Source organism: Phalacrocorax carbo, chromosome 11 (genome assembly GCF_963921805.1).
Source record: "Phalacrocorax carbo chromosome 11, bPhaCar2.1, whole genome shotgun sequence".
In the NCBI taxonomy this organism is placed as follows: Eukaryota; Metazoa; Chordata; class Aves; order Suliformes; family Phalacrocoracidae; genus Phalacrocorax; species Phalacrocorax carbo.
This window is the reverse complement of record NC_087523.1, coordinates 8,271,393-8,292,558: the sequence shown is the minus strand read 5'-3', so window position 1 is coordinate 8,292,558 and position 21,166 is coordinate 8,271,393. Positions and strand designations below refer to the sequence as shown.

Genomic DNA, 21,166 nt, shown 5'->3' with positions numbered 1-21,166 from the left:
AAAAAAAAAAAAAAAAAGGCAAAGAACCCCACATGAAAACAGAACTGTGGGCAAGAGGCCAAGACTCTTGATTATGTGACTGTGACTAACCAATGGGTGTTTTTAAAAAACATTTCTCTCATTATAGTCCCTCCTCTGGATGTAATAATACAACTCAAATTAGTTTTCCAGGAGCAGACTTCTTTTTATGTAACCATGTTTCATACAGATAGCAGCAGCTTATGTTTAAATAGTTTAAGAGAACAAATAGCTGCAAAATGTACTTCAGATGGCCCTTCTCCTGCTAGCAGCATGTTCCTGGCTTGAGGGAAGCTACAAAAACACCCTGTGTTTTGCTGCTGCTTGGATGTAATTGTAAACAATGCACAATGCCCCCAGGACCTAGCATCCAGGTAAGGATGTCAGGTCTGCTAGTTTTATTGCATTTGAGAGATCCACGATATTGAAAACTGTAGAATGACTTTGACAAAACAAAGCTGGATGATGCAGAGTAAAGCAGTAGTTCATCTTTTAACTTAGCCCCAAGATTCCTACAGCATCAGGCAAGGCAGCATCCTATCTGAACCGGGATCCAGACTGACAGACACCACCCTGCCGGCACTGGACCCAAATGGAAATTTCCACATTTCGGGAAGATAGTATTGTTGTGATTTCCTATTGTTCTCCTCCTTCCTTCCACATCTAACGCTTACAAAGACACTCTCAGCCTGTCCTTGCTATAGTTACTGGTCCAAGTACCTTCTGTGTGTCCTCCAGGTTGATATCAAATGTACTGGCCCTGGACCTATTCTGTTTGGGCGTACTGGAGGCACACAGGTGCTGTGAAAAATGATGACATTGCAAGCAGCCAGGCAGGGTGTGAGGAAAAGAACAAGAGACTAAGGTTAATTTAGGAAACATGGATCTAATTTTCTCATTCCTTCTTTTTGTTTTACAAATGGGCCTCAGGTATGAGAAATGATGGGCCACCTGGTTCAGACACCAAAGTCAGGTGGTATTTGAGTCTTTCAGCAAACAGCAGAACATTCCCCAAACACCCCTTCAAAAAGCCAGGAAAACTTTTACCTGGTATCATCATACGTGCCTAGGGGCTTCAACTCCTGAAGTGTTAAAATGAGGTGCCCCAAGCATTAACCCTGTATGAAAGTGGTTAAAAAGTGCAGAGAAGAAATCCATCATCTAAGCAAAATATTTAGACAAAGAGTTGCAAAACTGGAAATGCACAGGATTTACTATGTGCTCCCATGTCATTACTCAGCAGATAAAAAAAAGGTATTTTTTATACTCTCTGCAGAGTCTTTCAAGCCTGCAGTTTTCCATAAAACTTCCATTATGACATTTTACTCAGAGAGGTTTCCTAACAGCTTCTTAGTTGCCGTACTTTCCAGTACCTTCAAAAATGTGTAAATTATGTTACAGTAACAGGTTTAAACATTTATTTTCATTCATCCTCATAGCACTACTGAGCTGTTAACTGCTGGGTTCACGCTAGAAGGTATTCAGGTAGGGTTTGTTTCAGCCACTCCATTAACTTAAACAGGCTGTTTTAGTGTTTGCACTGAAAGCACAGTTCGGATCATTTCATACCAAAAATTTTTCAAGCTTCATGCCAACCAACTACTGCGGATGACACACATCAGTCTTGCAGTGCGTCTAACACCATTGCCAGGCAATTCACAGATTCTGAAGAAAAAGACCAATGCAGCCCAGGCAATTTAAAAGGCTACAAGGATTCCTAAACATGCATTTCCCCTCTCATGCTAAAGGCAATATCTTTCACAGAAACATATATAGAAATCATGCAACAATAAAAATTGACACCCCTATGAATTCTCATCAACTCAGACAGCTGTGGGATAAGTCAAAATGGCCATAGCTTCTTGTGCCCTGTCTAGTAATGCAAAATTCTTGGAGGAGAGGCAGAGGGAGAAGAAGGGGAAGAGACATTCATCCTTGTATACTGCAGTAAAAGATGAAAAGCTTTCCTCTTAGAACTAAACATTTTCGGTAAGAATGATTAACAATACCATATGCCATGGAGGAAGGAGTAACACAGCTGTTGTTGGAGAGAGACAGTATGTGGATTTATAGAGAATCTAAGAAGAGCAACTGTTGGCTTCCAGATGACAGTACGGCAGAACTGATGCTCCCCAGGTCTTCACTTACAGCCTGCACCTTGCAAGCTTCTCCCAGAGGATCCTGAATTCCCCAACACGAACAAAACTGTGCCCCCAGGAGACTCATGCTCTGGAGATAAAAAGCCCAGCACAACTCCACTTCCCTTGTTCCTCTTGAACATTACATGCCATTAGCGTGTAAATAGTTGATTTATTCACTGAAAAGGATCAGACCTAGCTAAGAGCTAGTCCCCAGCAGACATCCAGCTCCCAGGATAAGCTCCACTGAAATGACCATCAGCTTCTCCTGGAGTTCCACACGAGCACAAAGGAAAAGTGAAATAGAGCATGGGAGTCAATGATGCCAGGTTTAGGGCCCTTCTCTTTATGGCTCACATGGAACCTTTCATTTCACCAGATATTACTTGCCAAGGATGCTGAGCACCTCTAGTAGCTCAGCTGTCATCATATTCCTAGAGGAGCTCGACATGACCAGTTCTAGGCTCATAAGTTACTCATGAGCAACATAAATCCTGACAGAAGATAAGAAATTAATTATATTTGCTAATCCAGAAGAGTGCTATGGGATTCACCTTTCCTTCATGTTTACTGAGTTCAGAATTATGAAAACACAACTGCTACCAAGTCAGCCCCAGAACTGAGAGGAAAATGAGGCTTTGTGTTTTCAAAACCCAATTTTAATATTCAGTTATACCATCACTGAAACAAAAAACCTCTCTCCACACCTTACCCCAGTGTTTGTGTCAGACTTAATATTTCTGGTGAGATGAGAAAGAAATGCTATTTTAGTAAAATCCTTTTTAAATAAAAGACACAGATCTCCCAGAAGTGGTGCAAAGAACATTCATGCAAAATTTGGGGTATGTACCAGGAGAAAACAATTGACTGAAATATTTTGGGCTAACAGTGACAGCTCAGCAACCGATGCCCATCATTACAGAGAGAATAATACAAGTGATTTTTGAGAAACAGCTCCAACCTGCTCACTTTGCCGTTGCTGCAGACTCAACTGTGGCAGCATCCAGCCCTGAATATTTAATCTTAAAATACATCTACCAGCAGTAGCATTATTTGTCTTGGCAGACACTGGAGCTTATGGAAAAAGTAGAAGGCTTACCATGTGGAATATGAGGCAGTAATGCAAAACACAGACGGAACAATAAGAGAAAATATTAAAAAAATATAATTTAAAATAGCTTAATCTTATGCACACGAGACGAACAAGTTATAGATACCTCATGAGTAATTTCTTATTAGTAAACAGCATTAGAAGAGACCATACCTTTGCTTTATCTGAAAAGGAAAACATTCTACTTATTTTTTTCTGCTCTGCATGCATTTCATTTTCCAAAATGCAACCAGGCGTGCATTACATACAAACTTCATCCTGCTTCATTTAAGTACAGCTGTCATGAGCATTCTCTAGCGCTATGCAGAAGCCTTATGGAGTGAAAGGTGTTGGGGACAAGCTGAATCTGAGCCTAAGTGCCATATTTTCAGCAGAGTGCAGCTTCAGAAATGTTACTGGGAAGTACCAACTAGGAATTGATGCCGTTTAAGTAGCAAGCAACTTTTGGCAGCCAAAAAAGGGCGGTGTGTAATGATGAGAGCTGAAACAAAAAAACTTTATTTAAGAAAAAGCAGTGTCACTTCTTGTCTAGAATGACACCGCACATGGCTTATACCATAGTGTCCTGTGATAGCTGAATCAGACACTAACAGGCAAGCAAAGGGGGACATGGAGCGCATCACGCTTCCTGCATCAGTTGCACTACGCTGACACAGGCTGGAAAACACACAGCACACTCTAGGGACATACATGGAAAAGTAAAAATAATAGAAACAAACAGAACATGGATCCATAGTGCCACAAACCTTCCGGCTCTGTGTTCTCTTTGAGGTGCACTTGCTTCAGTGGGCAGCAGAAGATTTCGTGACACTTAGCACGAAAAGGGGACTCTTTTTTCTTTAATTCCGCAGATTGGATCGAATCTTGCCGTAACATAATGTACTCCTGTGTGCCAGGGGGAGCGTCATCCATAACTGTGGTCACCACATAACAAAATGAACTCAAGTTAGAGCTTGAGGAAAGCAATCTAGAGAATTAAATCAACTACATAAAGTCAGGGTGGGGGAAAGAAAGGAGGGGAAGAAATGTTTATAGGAAAGAAAATAAATCTCAAAGCGTTAAGTATCTTAGTCATGGTGGTAGAAGGGTGGGGAAAATATTTACTTTTATAAACAATGCTTCTCATAAACATCAACACTTTATATTGTTTCATGCAGCTTTAATAAATAGTAAAATAACACCCTGCTCCAAAAAGCCACAACGAGGTTCTCTCCTATGTCTTTGTTTTATTTTCCTATAGCACCTGTATCTATTCTGCATGCAGGTTAAGGAAAAAAGCAAACAAAGCATGCTTTTATTGCCTAGCCATAAGCAATCTCTACGTTAACATCAGGGAGCAATCATTCCACATCTGCAGGTAATGCAACATCAGTGTATCTATTCCCCCAAGTAAAAAGAACATGCCTTTATCAGGATACGTAATTATACACAGTTCCATAGAGCAAGGACGATAATCCAATGACATTTGACTTGATCATCATTTTCAATGGATAGAAGAGTAGATGTACAAAGTGAAAGCACATAAATCCTTTTGATGGTTTTCTTGTAAAACAACAAGTCATTTTTTAAAGTTGATCTTATAAATCAATACTGCCATTAATAACATAAATGATACGCAGCCTGAGATGTTTTCTGAATGGGGTCAGACGATTAAATGGTAAAAAGATAAAATATACAGCATACAGAAAGCTCCAGCTACCTCAAACTATTACATTACCAGAAAGAATTGAAACACTTTTCCATCATAAAAAAAAAATATGAAGCCTTAATAATGGAGATAGTGAGATTCCTCACTTACAACTTTAAGACACAGATCATCTCCCCAAACCAAAATTAAATACTTTTTCCAAAGAGTCTCTAACCACCACTAGTTATTTATAGTGTGATGCAGAGATATCACAGCCAAAATCAAGCTGAGACGCTCCAACTGTATAGCAAAAAATATAAATTAATAATGTAAAAAAATTCGAGATTAGGAAAGCAAAATTGTAACAATCAGGAAAGTAACTGTTGACAGGCTAGTCTAAAACTGCAGATGCACTAGCACTGTGTAAGTTTATATGGTTTAGAAGTGTTGGCCACTAATTCAAACAATTTAACTGCTTCCTAAATATCCGCCAATGTATAATCATTCTTAAAAACTGACAGATGTAAATATGGATCTACACAAACAAATATGATCCTCTTGCATGTTCACACACTTGATTTTTTTTTCTCCTTTCAAGAATCGTACCAGTAAAAGCCACATCTAGGGGATAAATAAGTGATTCAGTCTGATAGTCTTTTTTTTCACAGTGGGCAGTCACCTTCTTTCAAGACCTCATTAATCTGCAGGAGACATTTTGCACCTTGGCTGTTGTTACTTCATTAGACTACACGCAGTGTCAGTAACACACAATAATAATCCATATAAAGTGTCATTAAAAGGGATGCATGAGCTAATAAGAAAGCACAAGTGGTTCAAAAAAGAGCAGCAGGTCAAAGGAGCACAAGGTCTGGATTGCTGTATAATGCTCTCTTAACAATACTAGTTTTACTTTGGCTTGTTTGAAGGGTACGTACGTGTTCATGAAACATACTGACAGCGCTGAGACTGAAGGGCAATTGCTGGGAGTAATTACCAGGAGTCAACACCCAAGATAAGCCACAGACCAACAAGCCCTGATGGGTCACTCCTCCAAAAAGGCACCACACAAGCCGCTGTTGCAGGCGTGTGTGTAAAGCCACCAGCGACTGCATGCGGTGCCACTGACGGCAGCGGTGCGGGAGCCCTGCGGCGTGTCCTCTGACATTTATAGGGATAAAGGGTAACGTGCACCGTGAAACACGAATAAGCAGCAGAGGAGCGAAATGCACAGCTAACTTCTGCCAGCAAGCTGGCTGATACACAGCAGAGCATGCCCCACTGCCAAAAACTCAGCTTTGGGCAAAAGGCATGTCCCTGGGCTGACCCTCTGACAGGCAGAGTCCTTCCTGAGAAGTCCTGTCTGACTGCAGGGGCTCAGAGAATTACCCATAAGGTTCAATGCTGTGTGGTGCTGGACTGCCACTTTCGTGGGAAAAAAGCAGAAATCAGGCTTGCAGCTGCTAAACAGGCTCTGCAGAGGAGAAGGAGCGACTCGTGATTACCCAGAGGCATGGGGTAAGGACCTATTCTGCTAGCCACAAGAGCTGTTTGGCACTGAGCTAGGATTTCTCAGCTTCTGTAAGCTCAAAGGCTTACGCGGCACCTGCAGACCAGCTCCATGGACTGACTCCATTCATCAAGTGTTTGGCAAATTGTTGCTTGTCATCATTAGGTAGGTGTACCCCTATCTCAGGCAAGCTCACTAACTAAAACAGGTGGAGAAGATATAACTGGTCAGAAGATACAACCAGTCACCTACATGCTCGTATCATCACCTACACACAGATTTATTTAAACGTGACTAAGGCACAAAAGGAACCACACCTTCAGTAAGTTATGAACATGCTGCAATTATCAAAAGCACGTCAGGTTACTAGAATCCAGGACAGCAGGTATAAATGAGTCTTAGTTTTGAGGACCGTCATAGCACTGACATCTGGAGCAAACCCTAGGAACCACAGCTCTAATAAAGCCTTAATGCTGGAATGATGTATGGGTAAATTAATTGATGCCAGTGTTCTGAAGCGAACAGCTAAAACCTTTTCTTAACATGATGAATGGCCTCAAGTCGGGCTGAGAATTTATTACAAAGCTAGGAACACCCCCTGACCCCAACGCCTCTTTTTCCCTGCTATGACAGCCAGATACCCTCATGGAGCCACTGGAATCACAGCTACAGGACCTCATTTATGGGTTGCAAGAACCAATCCACAGGGAAGTTTCAATGACACAGAATCTAGTCTAAAAAGCTTTAAAAACCTGATCATGTCCATTTTTGATGACTAAAAATAATCAGTGCACGATCATGAAAGGATCATTATTAAACAACTGTGAACAAGTACTTTGGAAAAGGGAGAAATACCACCAGCAACCCGCTATGATTTTGCTAATGAGATAAAACCCACACTTATGAAAGAATCACACGTACACCAGAGTAGGATAGAAACGGTAAATTTTAGGGCATTAACAAAAACCCAAAGCATTATTTACATACTGTGCTATGTGGAGCAGAGGATGTTTTTACTCAGCTATTCCCTCCATCAGACTCTGCTGTTTGCAGGACCTAGGATGTGCTTACACTCCTCTGCGTAACGCACAGATACACAAGCTAGCTTTAAATTGGCTAATTTGGGTAGTAATCACAAGCCAGCACCAAGCTCCGCAAAGGCAGCAGAAGACCCATGAGAAGCCTAGCAGATGCCCAGCTTCACTCCATCATGCGGATGCTCTTCTCAAGGGCGGTTAGAAGAAACCTTCATTGAGGCACACCTACATTTCCTTGGCCACCCCCCCCCGAAGGCAGATGCATGGTCACCCTGCCAGCCTCCAATATTCAGCTATGCATCTCGTCATACCTCAGCAGCTGCTCACCCTAACGTACACACCATCCTCATGGGTAACACACCTCAGTGGTCTACATTTCCATCTTCTCATGAGTAAAACATGGACAAGACTTCATATGTCATGGACACAGGTCATCAAGATACTAGTAAAGAACCTGTATATTCTCAGTTGGAAGACAAAAAAGAAATACTTCATAGTTTCCCCCACCCCCCCCTCATAATTTGATGGAGACTGAAAACACAGCAACTGCGTATACATTGGAGGAATTTGCTTAGCAGTTAGCATAAAGTAGATGCAGTAACTCTCTTGTTTCCTACATTAAAACATTCAACTTGCTAAATATCATCCTGTAGCATATTCCTTAGTTTTAACATAATAGTAATATTACTAATTACAATAACTAAAACTGATTGTCAACAAGCCAGTAGGAAAAAAAAATTCTTCCTTCCTATAACGCTTGCTGAGAGAGAGGAAAGTGATCTTTAGGATGACTGCCGGCACCAGGATGTTTTTCAAGATAAATTAAAACATGTTTACTTTATACAAACACAATGGCTAAACGCTCCACTGGTTTCTGTCTTTCTTTTATGTCCAACTACGTTTCAGTCCCGTCTAGAATTGCTAGAAACCACATCATCGACCCTGTCCATAGGCCTTGGCTCAGGTTCCAAATGAATAATCTTTGCATTTAATAAAGCTGTATGGAAGCGTCTTTCCCCCCACGCTGGTTTTACATGGCAAGGCTTCAGCTCTGCTAGCTAAAGGCTGTAGCAACCATAGGGTAAATATGCATTAATATCCAGGCAAAAGAAATCCCCATGTTCCTGTTAGACTGTTGTTCTTGTATGTATGACACAATTTAACACAAAAATTTTATACTTCCATGGATCCATTCCCTCCTTGAGTAACCTTTCAGATTACTACCCAAAACATTACTTTCCTTCTTCCTCCTTCAGTTCCCTTACTTTTCCTAGCCTGGTTAGTTTTACATGCTGTGAGCCCCAGGATACTTATACTTGTAATAAATTAGTTTTTCCGGCATTTTGGAAAGACTAAAGTCATAGCTCTACAGTAGATCTTCAAGTCATGAAGAGCATTAGAGTGTCTCTAAAACCATGCACCCACAAAGTGATGAACATTCCCTCTTTAACACGAGGGAGCAAGTTGTAAAAAAAAAAAAAAAAAAACCCCAAAGAAAAAAAAACCCAAACCAAACATTCCCCCAGTACAACTCTTTTTTGAAAATAAGAGCAGCAGCACATGCCTCACCGCTGTAACCTGCCAGGCTGTGCTGTGAAACAAAACGGTGACGCTCACTGAGCACCTCCTTCATCCTCTGCCTCCTCCACCCACAAAAAGGAAAGAAAGGTCACGGAGCGAAGTTACCCGGGCCCCTGAGGCTGTTTAGAGTTATGTAGGAAATGGTTTTTTCCTTTTTGGGAAAACATTAGGATACCAGCTTGCTTTCAGCTCCTTACAAGAACAAATCTAAAAAAAACCCTGCAAAATAACTTGCTTCAACTGATTGCCGGCAGGACAGGGAATGGGTAGGAAAGTGAGGTATTTTTCTGTAATAAGATTTTCCCAGTTGAAGCAGCTGATGAAAAGCTCTCAGGTGTACAGGTGATAACAACTCCCATTGCTTCTTTTCATTACTGCTTTCTTTTTCCCCTAATTTACTCCAGTTGAAGGTGTGATTTTTGTTAGCCACTTGACCAATAGCATGAACTCAGGGCACAAAAAATACTTACAAGCTAATTAAAAAATAAAATAAACCTCTATTCTGGGGTTGTGATACACTCCAAACTTCTTAACAGCAACACAGTTTATCCACACCATTTCCCTATTCACCTTTGCCAAAATCCCAATGAAGTGTTCTTACCGAACAGCCCGGCACTCCTGTGTCACCCAGAAATGCTACTTTCAGCTTGCACCTGTGTGCTCAAAACTTTGAAGTCTGATTGACTCGGACTTGCAGTTCTCACAATGCAGACAGATATCACAGAAAACACAAGCAGCCAAATTCTCTAATTTTTATTTGCAACAAGCCGCTTCTGGAGCCTCTCCTTTTGCTCGCTCCTTTCTCTCAAGTACACCACCAAACCCAGGCATCACACAGCACCAACCAGCAAAACAAACAGCAAAAATACCTTGTGGAAGACACAACTTTTACCTTGAGTTCCTTTAGATGATATTTCAAAAGTAAAACTCTGCTCAGAACGAAAACTCTTGTTACACCTGGAGGCTGCGGCTGGACGGGGTCCGTGACGGACGACAGCCTGCCAGCGACATGGTGGCACGACTCACCCGCTCCTCTGACTGGGAAGCAGTGCCTGGTCTTTTGTTCTGAAACCAATACTATAAATTTCCTCTATTGCAACTATTTCTCTGTGCTTATTTTTGAACTGATATTAAAAGGACAGTTTTATGGCATGCATGAATAGAGCATAAATTTTGAGATTGGCAACAGTTGTCTCTAAGAGCTCAGATACAGTTCTTGGGGAAGCAAATTCCTTGTTTAATAGAGGGCTTTTACTGCTTGAACTAATGATTTTTCAAACTGCTGATCTAAATTAGATTGTGCTCGTTATTAGGAGTTGAGGCTTTGGGGATTCAAGAGTATATGGCCTAAGAGCTCTTTTCTGTGTCTGGTGGGAGAGGGAGGATAAACTTCTATTTATGCCATAAATGCCACAGGAATATTTAAAATTCACTATTGATGTCGAAGTAATAATCCTTATGGTAAAGCCAACAACGCAGCTCCTGCTGTAATTGCCATGTAAGGCAGAGATTCCCAAACACTTACATAGGCAGGAGCAGCCTGGGTCTCAGCATATACCCAGCCCCAGGGGACAGTTCCCCATCCTGCATCGAATATCAATGTTGTTCATTATATTGTTTTTCTGTTATCCCAGCAACAGCCACAGCCAAGCACGCTAGCTTCTATCTCATCCAAACAGCCCCCAACTGTTGCAGTCACAGCAGACAATGCAGCATAAGCACCCCCAAAGATTTCTGCCAAACCCTAATTCTACTTGGGGGGCCTCATTCCTAGATGGAAACGAAGCAGCGAACAGAAATCCCCTCTGCAAAGGCTGCGGGAGGAGATGGAGTGCCACAGCCCTACTCCCAGGGCTTGGTCAAGCATGTGCAAAGCAGAACGTCCAACCTGTCTCATCAAGTGCCACACCTTCTCCCCCAGGAAAGTAGGAACAAGTTTCTCCTCTCCAAGACAGCGCTCCTCCCTGCTTTAGATGGATGGCTGGTAGTTATTGCACAGCCCCTTCCTATACACTCAATAAAATACTTATTAGAGAACCAGGAACAAAGTGAGCCAAAAATGATGCATTTAAAACCTGCTTTAGGCAAAACATTTCATTCTGAATTAATTCTTAAGGCTTGCACAATCCTGTCTTCACCTCCACATCAAAGAATTTCACCGATTATTTTAGATAGTGTTTTTCTTTTCTGATTTGAAACTACTTTCCATTGTGAAATATCTTCATTTCTAAAACAAGCAACTATTGTCTTGCAATCAAAATCGAAAGCCTGCAGCCCTTTTGAACACATTTCTTTCAATACGAGCAGGAATTTCTAAACTTTTTGATCGGCTGAAAAATTCTCAAATATGCTCTCTTTGGGTCAACCACACAGAATAATTTTTTTCAGATCTTCCAAAAATATTTGCACAGAACACTCCCCCTTGACCTAAAAGAGTAATTGGATTAACTGCTAGCAGTAATAGGCTGTTATCCACTAAAAAGACTAGCCGAGATAAGGCTGCGTTTAGATCCTTGTGCGTAATAAAGACAATGACATCCAACATCAAAAATTTGTTGATAAATTCTGCTAAGAATGAATCTCCTCTTTCCCCTGCGGAAAAGGCACTAACATTTCTGCACGTAGCCTTATTTCCTAGCTATTCTGGGCACTCACCTACAACCAAACAGCCTTTGATTAACTCTAATCTGGCCACTCTTCAGTGAAGCCGCTGCCTATAACCTTGATCTCACTGTGCCCTCATGGAAGAGCGTGGTTTGGGAGAACTGCCGTTTCCTCTCCAGATGCTGCTAGGCACTGCTTTTAGCCTCCTGCATGTCAGCTCTGCTAAAGAGAAGATCCACATTCCCAAGCTCATCAAGGGCTAAGTAACATCCACAATTTACTCTCCATCGTGCAGAGCCACTGCCTTTCCCTTCCCAGCCACCAAGATCTGCAGTTTTGCTATGCGAGATGTGTGCCCACTCTTATTTAACTCTGCAGCTCAGTTCACCACTCTGCCATGCTTGCCACTGAATGAATAAATATTGCTTCCCTGCCTACTCTGAGTGGCTTTCTGCTTTTCCCATCTGCTAAAATAAACGCAAGCTGGCTGCTTTCCAAACAGGTGGGTTGCTCCATGCACCACAGCAGACAAGATAGTAATTTACAGCGTACCATTCATTTTTTCTGGAGCGTGCGTATCGAGAGCAACAGGCACACAGACCAGCGTAGGGCAGAGCTGTAAGCACACCAGAGCGTTATCAGGGACCCTTCATGGAAAAGTAGGGGCTGGCTGAAGGGCGGATACCAAAATGGCAGGGATCAGCTCGGCCAGCTTCAGAAGATAACCCATCCAAATTGCACAGCCACCAAAACATGTTGCATCTTCAGATCAAGTTCTGGCTGCCACCTAAGGCAGCAGCATGCAGCTTGTGGATCAACCATTCCTCTGTCTGCTCCGAAGATGCACAGAAGGGAGCCTTGTGGACAACAGGAGGAGATAGGAGGCAGCCCCGGATGGAAATGAGAGCTTGGTCACACACCTCACTCCCCGCTATCTACCACCAAACCCACTCTGACCAGCTCAACACAGAGAGTATCTCGGAGTCTCACAATGTGCAACAGTGAACTTATGTTTCCATCCATTGAGAAAGTTTGGAAGAAAAAGCAAGGAATGTTGCTGTTTCTAAGAGAATATCCTTGCAGTGTGGTGAAAATTACGGAAGCAGAGGAGGAGGTGGCAAGAGAACTGCCAGAAAGGTCCAGGGATGAGTGGGAAGCTAACAGTTTTTGAGAGCGCTTTGGATAGCTATAGTTCACTACTTATGAAATATTAGAATGCTCCTGTGCAATGTAACTTTAATAAGAATTTAATTATTAATCTAGGCCTGTTTGGAGCTAGGAGGATAGTTTCAAATGACACAGGAAGGCAAGAGAAGTGGGAATGCCTGTAGCTTTTTTCTTCCTATTTATAGAGCATCTATTGACAACAGCAGGGATACAAAAGGAGACAGACTTCCCTAGCGTTGGGAAGAAAAGAAAAAACAAAAACACAAAGAAAGAACTAACAGAAATCAGAATCATCCTGGAAGAGCAAAACAAGGAATAGTAGCTTGCAAAAGGCAACAAAATCATCAAATAAAAGACTGCAACCTTCCTGGAAATCTGAAAGAAGCATCAGCCATACCTCTTGGGAACAGGAGATGAGCAGCAGTACAGTAGTCTAAGACTGGTTCAGAGACCCTCCACTACTGCATCTCGTGGGCATTTCTCCTGGAAGAAGGAGACAACAACAGAAGCACCATTCCTGAAAGGACAGGTGACACCTCCCAATCATTTGCCTCATTTGCTGGGGAATAACAAAAGGAAGGAGGCAAGAAATGGAGTGCTTTAAAATTCAAATTCATTATAGAAAAAGCTGTTCTGAGAAATGTCCTCAGAGGAAATCTTTCAAAGCAAAGAACAGAAAACTAATCAGCGGGAGCAAAAAATGTCAGCGTGTCACGGAGAGGCGCGCAGCGTGTTCCCATGGCCCTGGAAACGGCGGGCCCCTGTACCCTGCTCTGGTTCGGCAGCGCTGCCCAAAGGGGCGAGCGGCTCTGACCCGAGCTAGGCACACAGCTGCTGGATGAGCAGCAGAAAAATCCTTTCAGAAAAGAAAACAAAAAATTTTCTGATTTAGCCTGAAATTTCATTCCTCTCCATTTTAAGGGTGCAAGTTATTTTCAACAGGTTAAAGGTTACGATTACACAAATTGGGTCTCTGTATACACAAACGATTTCATTTTTAAATCAGTCGAATGAAAGGCTGCAACATTCTCTCATAGTCTTTTCTTGGACTGAAGCTTTAGCTAAATCTATCTCCATCCACAAGTGATTTCTGCAACCCCTAAAATTTTCCCAGCATGTTCCAGCACCCTGAAAAGCACTATTCAACTGTCACCTCAATGGAGTCATTCACATGACCAAGAGAAACCTCTGCCTACGCTGTCATTGCTATTGACCTACTGCGGAAGCCACTGCTGGAATGGCTTTCCCCAGCCAACATCTCTGTAACACCCAGTTTGCCAACACTGTGACTGAATAATGCACTTCAAATAATTTGACAGTTAGCCGGCCTTTTTCCACCCACCCACCCCACCCCCTGCCCCCGCCCCTCCCATCTGGCCCGTGAAGTGTTAAGTCATTATATCCACTTGAACCTTGAACGGCATATCGACTGAGAATGATGTGCAACAATACTCACAATACGGCACTCCCCGCACCTTCCTGAAATAAAAGAACCACATTCAGAAGCCTTCACTTGACACAGGTATAGCAGTTGTACTTGAAAATATATTTTCCCTGCTCTACACCTATCTAAATCCTTTCGGACGCTGCATAATCCATATGCAATTACACTACCACTGTTATACGGTGTAGCTACAATGCATTTGCTGCGTAAACACCTAGGAGTTTTGCTTTTCACTGTTTATCCATTTAATCAGCACCGAACCAAATTAGCAGAAGATTGAACTACCTATTTCCCTGTTACTGTCCACCTTAATGATCACGCTTGTAGGGTCCAGCTACGTGTTCTGTATATTGAGATCATTCTCAACTACCCAACAACTTCCTTTTGTTGTACTGTGGTATTGTGGTACTACTATACCATGGGCAGCACATCCACTATGTACTAGCAACCTAACTGCACCAGAATTACCATAATTTTCACAAAGCATAACTTTAAATGTTATATTATTATTTTATGTATGAAGTGGTATCTTTCAACTCATTAAGACAGCTGCTAGACCATGTGAAAGACAAGGTGAAAGGTGATCAGTGCTGGGTCACAGCAGGAAAAATTTCGCTACCTTGCTGCGAACAGCAAACGTGCAGCAACGTAGTTAACGACACCAACCTGACAGATCAGGGAGCACGCGAGGAGGACTATCACTGCCCTTCTATTCTTGCTTCAACAGAAAGCAGCTCACTGAAGAAACTGGACTTAACTTCACCTCAGCAAGCATGAAGCTACCACTCTTCCATCTCCAAGTGGACTCTGCAGGGAGACGTCTTGGCAGCTGCCTTCTTCCTGGCCTGCGATGGACGAGCAGGACCTTGGCTCCCCAAAACGGAGAAGCCAGCCTGCCCCACATACGCACAGCCTGGCGGTGGTACCAAGAGAGGCTGCTTAAGCACAACGTTACAAGTTTGTCTTGTTCCTCCCTCTGTTTTAAGCTGCCTTCACTCAGGAGCACCGATGCCAGGCAGCCACTCAGTTCACTGAGCAGGTGGGTAAGCAGTGAGGGAAGACAAACCAAGAAAGCTGTCACTGGTGTAGCTTAGCGCACGTTTCCAATGACGCCTGCCTGTCCCCAGGTGCGCTGAGATGGCTGCGCACACAACCCGGAACACAAAAACACTGGCACTCCGGAGTAAAGTCTGATATGAAAGGAATTTCAATACTAACTGTTTGCCATCTAGTAAAAAAAGAGTTAAAACAACCAAGAGGTACTGTGCTTAAGCCAGACTGTAAATAACTCAGATGAGCGACTCTGGCCTAGCAGATCTCTGGTCTGCTCAAAACAGCCCGGCCAAGGCCAACTTTCTTGCAGTTGTTCATGACTGAGTGACATGTTGTCACCAATGGGAAGGGCACAGTGACAAGATCATAGAAGAGAAACAAATTTTAAGTCTTTTACAAAGCAGCACACACTTCCACACAACTTAGTGTGAAATTCAGATGTTGCTACAGGTTGTCGTGGTTTAACCCCAGCTGGGAGCTAAGCACCACGCAGCCACTCACTCACCCTGCCCCCCGGTGGGTTGGGGCGAGAATCGGAAGGGCAAAAGTAAAACTCAGGTTGAGATAAGAACAGTTTAATTGAAATAAAATAATTATAATAATGATAGTAACAACAACAACAGAAAGGAAAACAACAAAAAAGAGAAAGAGGAACAAAGCCCAGGAAAACCAAGTGATGCAACCGCTCACCACCGGCCAACCGATGCCCAGCCCGTCCTCAAGCAGTGAGTGCTGCTCCCCCCGGTCAACTCCCCCTGGTTTATATACTGAGCAGGACGTCATATGGTATGGCATATCCCTTTGCCAGTTTGGGTCGGGTGTCCCGGCTCTGCTCCCTCCCAGCTTCTCAATGGCAGGGCACGAGAAGCTGAAAAGTACCAGACCAGTGCAAACACTACTTAGCAACAGCTAAAACATCAGCGTGTTACTAACATTATTCTCAGAGTAACTCCAAAGCACAGCACTGTACCAGCTACTAGGAAGAAAATTAACTCTACCCCAGCTGAAACAGGTGACCTCCATGCCCGGCGGCTGTCACTCCCTGCACTGGCACAGCTACCATCCACCGCCAGCCACAGGAGACAGCTCTGCAGCAGGGCTTCTACAACACACACAAATATGCGCTTGTGAACACTCAAGCTGCAACACACTATTTGGCATTAACTTTTTCAGAAATCAAAAAGCAAAATTATCAAATAAGGCTGTTCTGTTAAAGCAGAAATAACAGTGGAGTTTATTGCCTTGATATATTTTTTACATTACATTGCATAATATGCTCACATGGTGTTCAGCACTGTAAATGACAAAAAATAACCGCAGGCAGCAAGCACAGCAGAGCTCTGAGAAAAAAATCATCACATTTCACGTTCCGGTGCATGAAGCAAATACTGCCATCCTCTAGCTTATAATAGTATATCAAAGTTAGCAAAGACAAATGTCTGTCTGAGAAAAAAAGCTACTGTTTCAATACTGAGCTATAAATTCCCTTCTAGTGTTTAGGATGTAGTAAGTGGTGCTTATTTTAGTAGAAGAAAAAGCCACTTTTTTCAAACTAAGTAAGGATAAGGATATTGTGTACTGCAGATTTAAGTCGGGGATCTGCCTCTGGGGCTACCACAATCACTATTTGTACCACTTTGAAACCATCCGTATTAGAGACGAGCCACTATTTCATGTCATTACTGTATTTATGCCTACTGGGCCTTTACATAGCTCAAAATAAAGTAAAACATTTATTCTGGAAGTTGGTTCAAAAACTTTAAAACACGGAAAGGACTTTTTGTTGCTGTAAATGTCTGGAACTTGTGGATTCATACCAGCTCCAGTTAAACAGAAAAAAAAAAAGCCAAGAAAAGCTTCAGAGCAATTTGTAGTAGCTGAGTATTTGGTGCACAGAAGTGCCAAAACAAGTGCTCGAGTACGTAGGTCCTGCAAACACTCATTACTGAGCACTGTGCTGCCTTGGACAGTTCAATTTTGCAAACTGTGTGCTCAGCAGTAGCACAGTTCCTAATCACCAGTGGTAGGAGCCTTTCTATTGCTCCTTGCCCTGTATGCCACATAAGCACTTACAGTATTTTTAATATTGGCCCCCACAACTCCACTTGCATCTGACGTGACTGCTGGAGAACACTAAATATATTTTTAAAGGGTTCTCACAGAATTCATTTAAGAAAAGAGGTCTTTGCAGGTTGAAAACAAATCCACCTTTCCTTTTACTTTTGAATCTACTAATCTGCAACTTCCATGCTACCAATATACTCTGCTCCTGAACTGAAATCCTAAAGAGATTTTTGCAAAACTTTATTAGCATTTTAGCCTGCCTTTAACTATTCATTTCACACCAGATACACAATTGACGCAGGCTAACGTGCTCACTGTCGCATGCACCAGCTTGCCACCACACTAAGGAGAAGGGGATAAAAGCTGCGGGTAACAGACATGCTATTCCATCCCTCCAAGCCCCCGTCTACAACAGGTCCTACCTCTCACCGCCTTCATCTTTTGGGATCAAACCCACATGAAGCCCTCTCGGGAAGGAAGAAGACAGTGACTTTGAGCTGCTTCTCCTTGTCCTAAGCTGTCATGCAGATGTGGGATTGAGGCTGTCCTGGGTGCCTGTGGATCTCCAGGCTGCTAAACACAATGATCAGAGATGACTCACTGTCACTCTCACATACATTAAACAGTACTGTCAATTTTCTGACTTGAATTATTGCTGTAATTGTTGAGTCTCTCAGCTGAGGAGCTGACACTAGGGCTGACTCAGCCACCGGCGAGCTCCCGCAGCCACGCTGGGTCAGGCTGCTTGCGACGCTGGGGCTCAGACCTTGCCCTTACCCATCAGAAGTCATTCTCTCCCACCAGGTAAGACAACAAAACAGAGCTTCCCTTGGCCATATCTGACAGATCTGCACTGAAGTTTCTCTCCAGGAATGCTTTGCATATCATATATTAATAGAGTCTGACTAACAGCTTTAGCTTCACATCATGTCTAGACAAAGTGTCCTGCTGTGGGCAGTTGCCTGAAAGGGCACTTGAAACAGCTGTGGGTGAACAGAACAGAAACTGTGTGGAGAGCTGACACATTGTATGCTCACTGCATCTCATTTATTTATGCTCAGAAAAGTGAAAATAATGGGAATCTGGCTGAAGGTTTAGGCAGAAAGAGGCCAAAGCCCCAATATTCATTCCTTTCACTAGATGTCCATCACCTAACCACTTAGAGCAAAAGAAATAGCCAGAAGACAAGAAATGAAGTAATTAAAAGTTCCACAGAATCTTTTTGAGGGTAAAAATGTTAAACAGGCACAAGATGCATAAAGGTGTTTAACCAGGTGCTCTCCAGTGCTGAGTTGCTCTCCTGAGCCCAGGTGTACTCAGCAGTGTCCAGCTACACCCTGGCTGCACTCGGACCACACAACTTTCACCCAAGCATTATCCAGAGCTCCTTAGCACCCCGTATCCATAAAGGAAAGGGACTGTCAACACACAGCATAAAAGCACCACAATTGCAAAGTCACAGTAAAATAATGCTGGAAACAAAGAACGGATAGTAAAGTATTTATAGCCCACCAGAGAGTCTCTACCACTTCTCAAGCAACCGCAGGAGTTTGCTTGCCCTTGCAATGTTTCTTGTTAGGTGAACACTGCATCTAGATACAAAACTGCATTGCTGCTTCCCTTCATTTAAATGATCTATTTAAATTGAATGTATTTAAGTCCCTTTCAGCGCCTTTTATTATCCACCAACATGCTGTGGCACGATTACAGCTTTAAATATTTACTTGGCATTATCTTGCATCTGGCAAATGTATTCTGATACTCCCAAGAAAGTCCCATGCAGGATTAAGTTATCCGCTGGTCTTTGCACAGTTGCGATGGATCCCATTTACTTTACAACTGTAATTCTCTCTGAATCAGGCCTGCAAAGTCTAAGGAGTTTTTCAATGATTATGTTATGACAGATGAGATTTGCAGAAACCAGAATAATTTCTATCTTTCTACAGAAGTTAAGTCTTTTTTCCTCCATTAGAATTTCTCAGTTTCTATGCTATTCAAACCCATAAAAAGCCTGGCTATTGTTCTGTTAGTGCTGTCAATTTGTATGCATCTTCTCAGTTTGTTCTCTTTCTTACTGTTAATTAACGATTTCATATTGCAAATTCCCATTTTTAAGATAAGGTGCTGTTGTCACAATAGTCCTGTAAGTGAATCATTATAACTATAATGCATTCATAAATAGCACATTACAAGACTTAAATATTCTTTTACAGTTGTTGCAACTCAATCGGCCTACGTGTAATAGAAATTGCGCACCCATGAAATTAAACTGAACAAAAAAAATTAATTTTCAAAGGCTTAGTTCTCTGAAAAAAGTTATTGCCTCTAATTCTTTGTGCTTGATGTCATTTTCTTTTTGATCCTAAAACAGAAATTAGTATACTAAAATAAATAAAACTGACAGCCTCTGGATAGAGAACTGAAGTAATGAACGGCAACCAAATTCCAGTGAAGGCCAGGCAATCACAGCAGTGGGAAGGAGAGAAATGAAGGGAAAGGAGAGAAGCAAGCACAAATATCTGCTAATGGACCTGTGGCAGTATAACAACATTCTCAGACAAGTCTTCAGGAAAACTTTCTGGAATCAACTTCTCCAGGAATTTCTTCATGGGAGTTCACAGGCTATTTCCCAGGGACCTGGTTAGTGCTCCAGAGATCCAGGAGGCAGCCCAGAAGCCTGCCCAGGAGCTCCAGGAGACTAAAGCCACCTCTACGCTGCCACCTCCTCCAGTCCTGGAGTCCACCCCAGCTCTGCATCCTCTGCATTGGCCCTGCAAATCCAGTGTGGGTAGAGCCAGTGCCTGGGGAGAAGCAATACAGCCCTTGACCATGTCTTCTCCTCCCCAAAGGCAAGGTAGGAGGAAGAGGACTATAGGTAAGGTTTTCTTCCTCTTCTGCACAGGGCGAGGGCAGAAAGCTCTGCACAGATCTGTGACCATAATCTCATGAATTGAGAGAGGGGGTGAGAGGCTGGTAGAACAACACACACAATTTATCCTCACTGCTGGCAGCAACACACCCACACTGAAGCCAGCAACCTAAAGGGCCTCAAAAGTAATGGCACACATCTTTAAGATGAGCACTAAAAAGCAGGGTCCTGCCCATCAACGATCTCCACATATTTTTAGAACACGTAGGGCAATACCTCAAGTGTGGTTCATGACTAATTTCATCTCCACATTCCTCCCTCTTGGAAGTGACAGCAAATGTAATTATGCTTTGATATGATGTCACCAAGCCTTTTGCAATTAATTCATCCGTGCTCTTAAAGAACCCTCTGTAATGGAGGGCTCTGCTGTGCTCTTCTCTGTGCCTTTGCACAGGTTCCCATGCCCATAGACAACAGGCACTTAATTGCTCACCTCCTTCTGGTAACCGCCCCCCATCCCGCTGAGGACACATACGTAATGAGCAACAGTAACGAACAAAATCCTACTTCCCTGTAAGCTTTGGCTGGGCTTTCACAACCCGATTAGAGGCAACAGGACTTTAATTTGATCTGAAAGCCCGTGTGTAAGTTAAGGAAATCTATCCATCTAACTGATTACAACCATGAAAAAGGCCAGGCACCGTTCAGTTATGAACTGGGTGCCCTATGGTGCCAGACTAACCAGCACGAAGAGTCTGCACCGCCCGCCCCATCCAGGGATTCAACACAGATGCTCCAGCATAAAGTCAAGAGAAGATTTTAAATGTTTCTATCACCCATTCTGCTCCAATCCAACCTGAAAGGACCAAAGAGTACCCATTTCCCCACACTCCCTCTGCTCACACTTCCCCACCTCAGGTACACCGCTGTGGGAATCACCTTGCTG

General features: G+C 42.8%; 1 protein-coding gene across 3 annotated transcripts in view; it reads right to left on the bottom strand.

The window, feature by feature from the left end:
• The window catches only part of FGF13 (fibroblast growth factor 13), a 262,685-nt gene that overhangs the window by 115,204 nt on the left and 126,315 nt on the right, over window positions 1–21,166 (bottom strand). For 2 of the 3 annotated variants that reach the window (XM_064462926.1, XM_064462928.1), the window contains exon 2: window positions 4,014–4,181. The exons of the other annotated variant lie outside the window; for it this stretch is intronic. In XM_064462926.1, coding sequence (XP_064318996.1) covers window positions 4,014–4,181 — 168 coding nt within the window. The remainder of the gene's footprint in view (window positions 1–4,013; window positions 4,182–21,166) is intronic. 3 annotated transcript variants of the gene reach the window in all.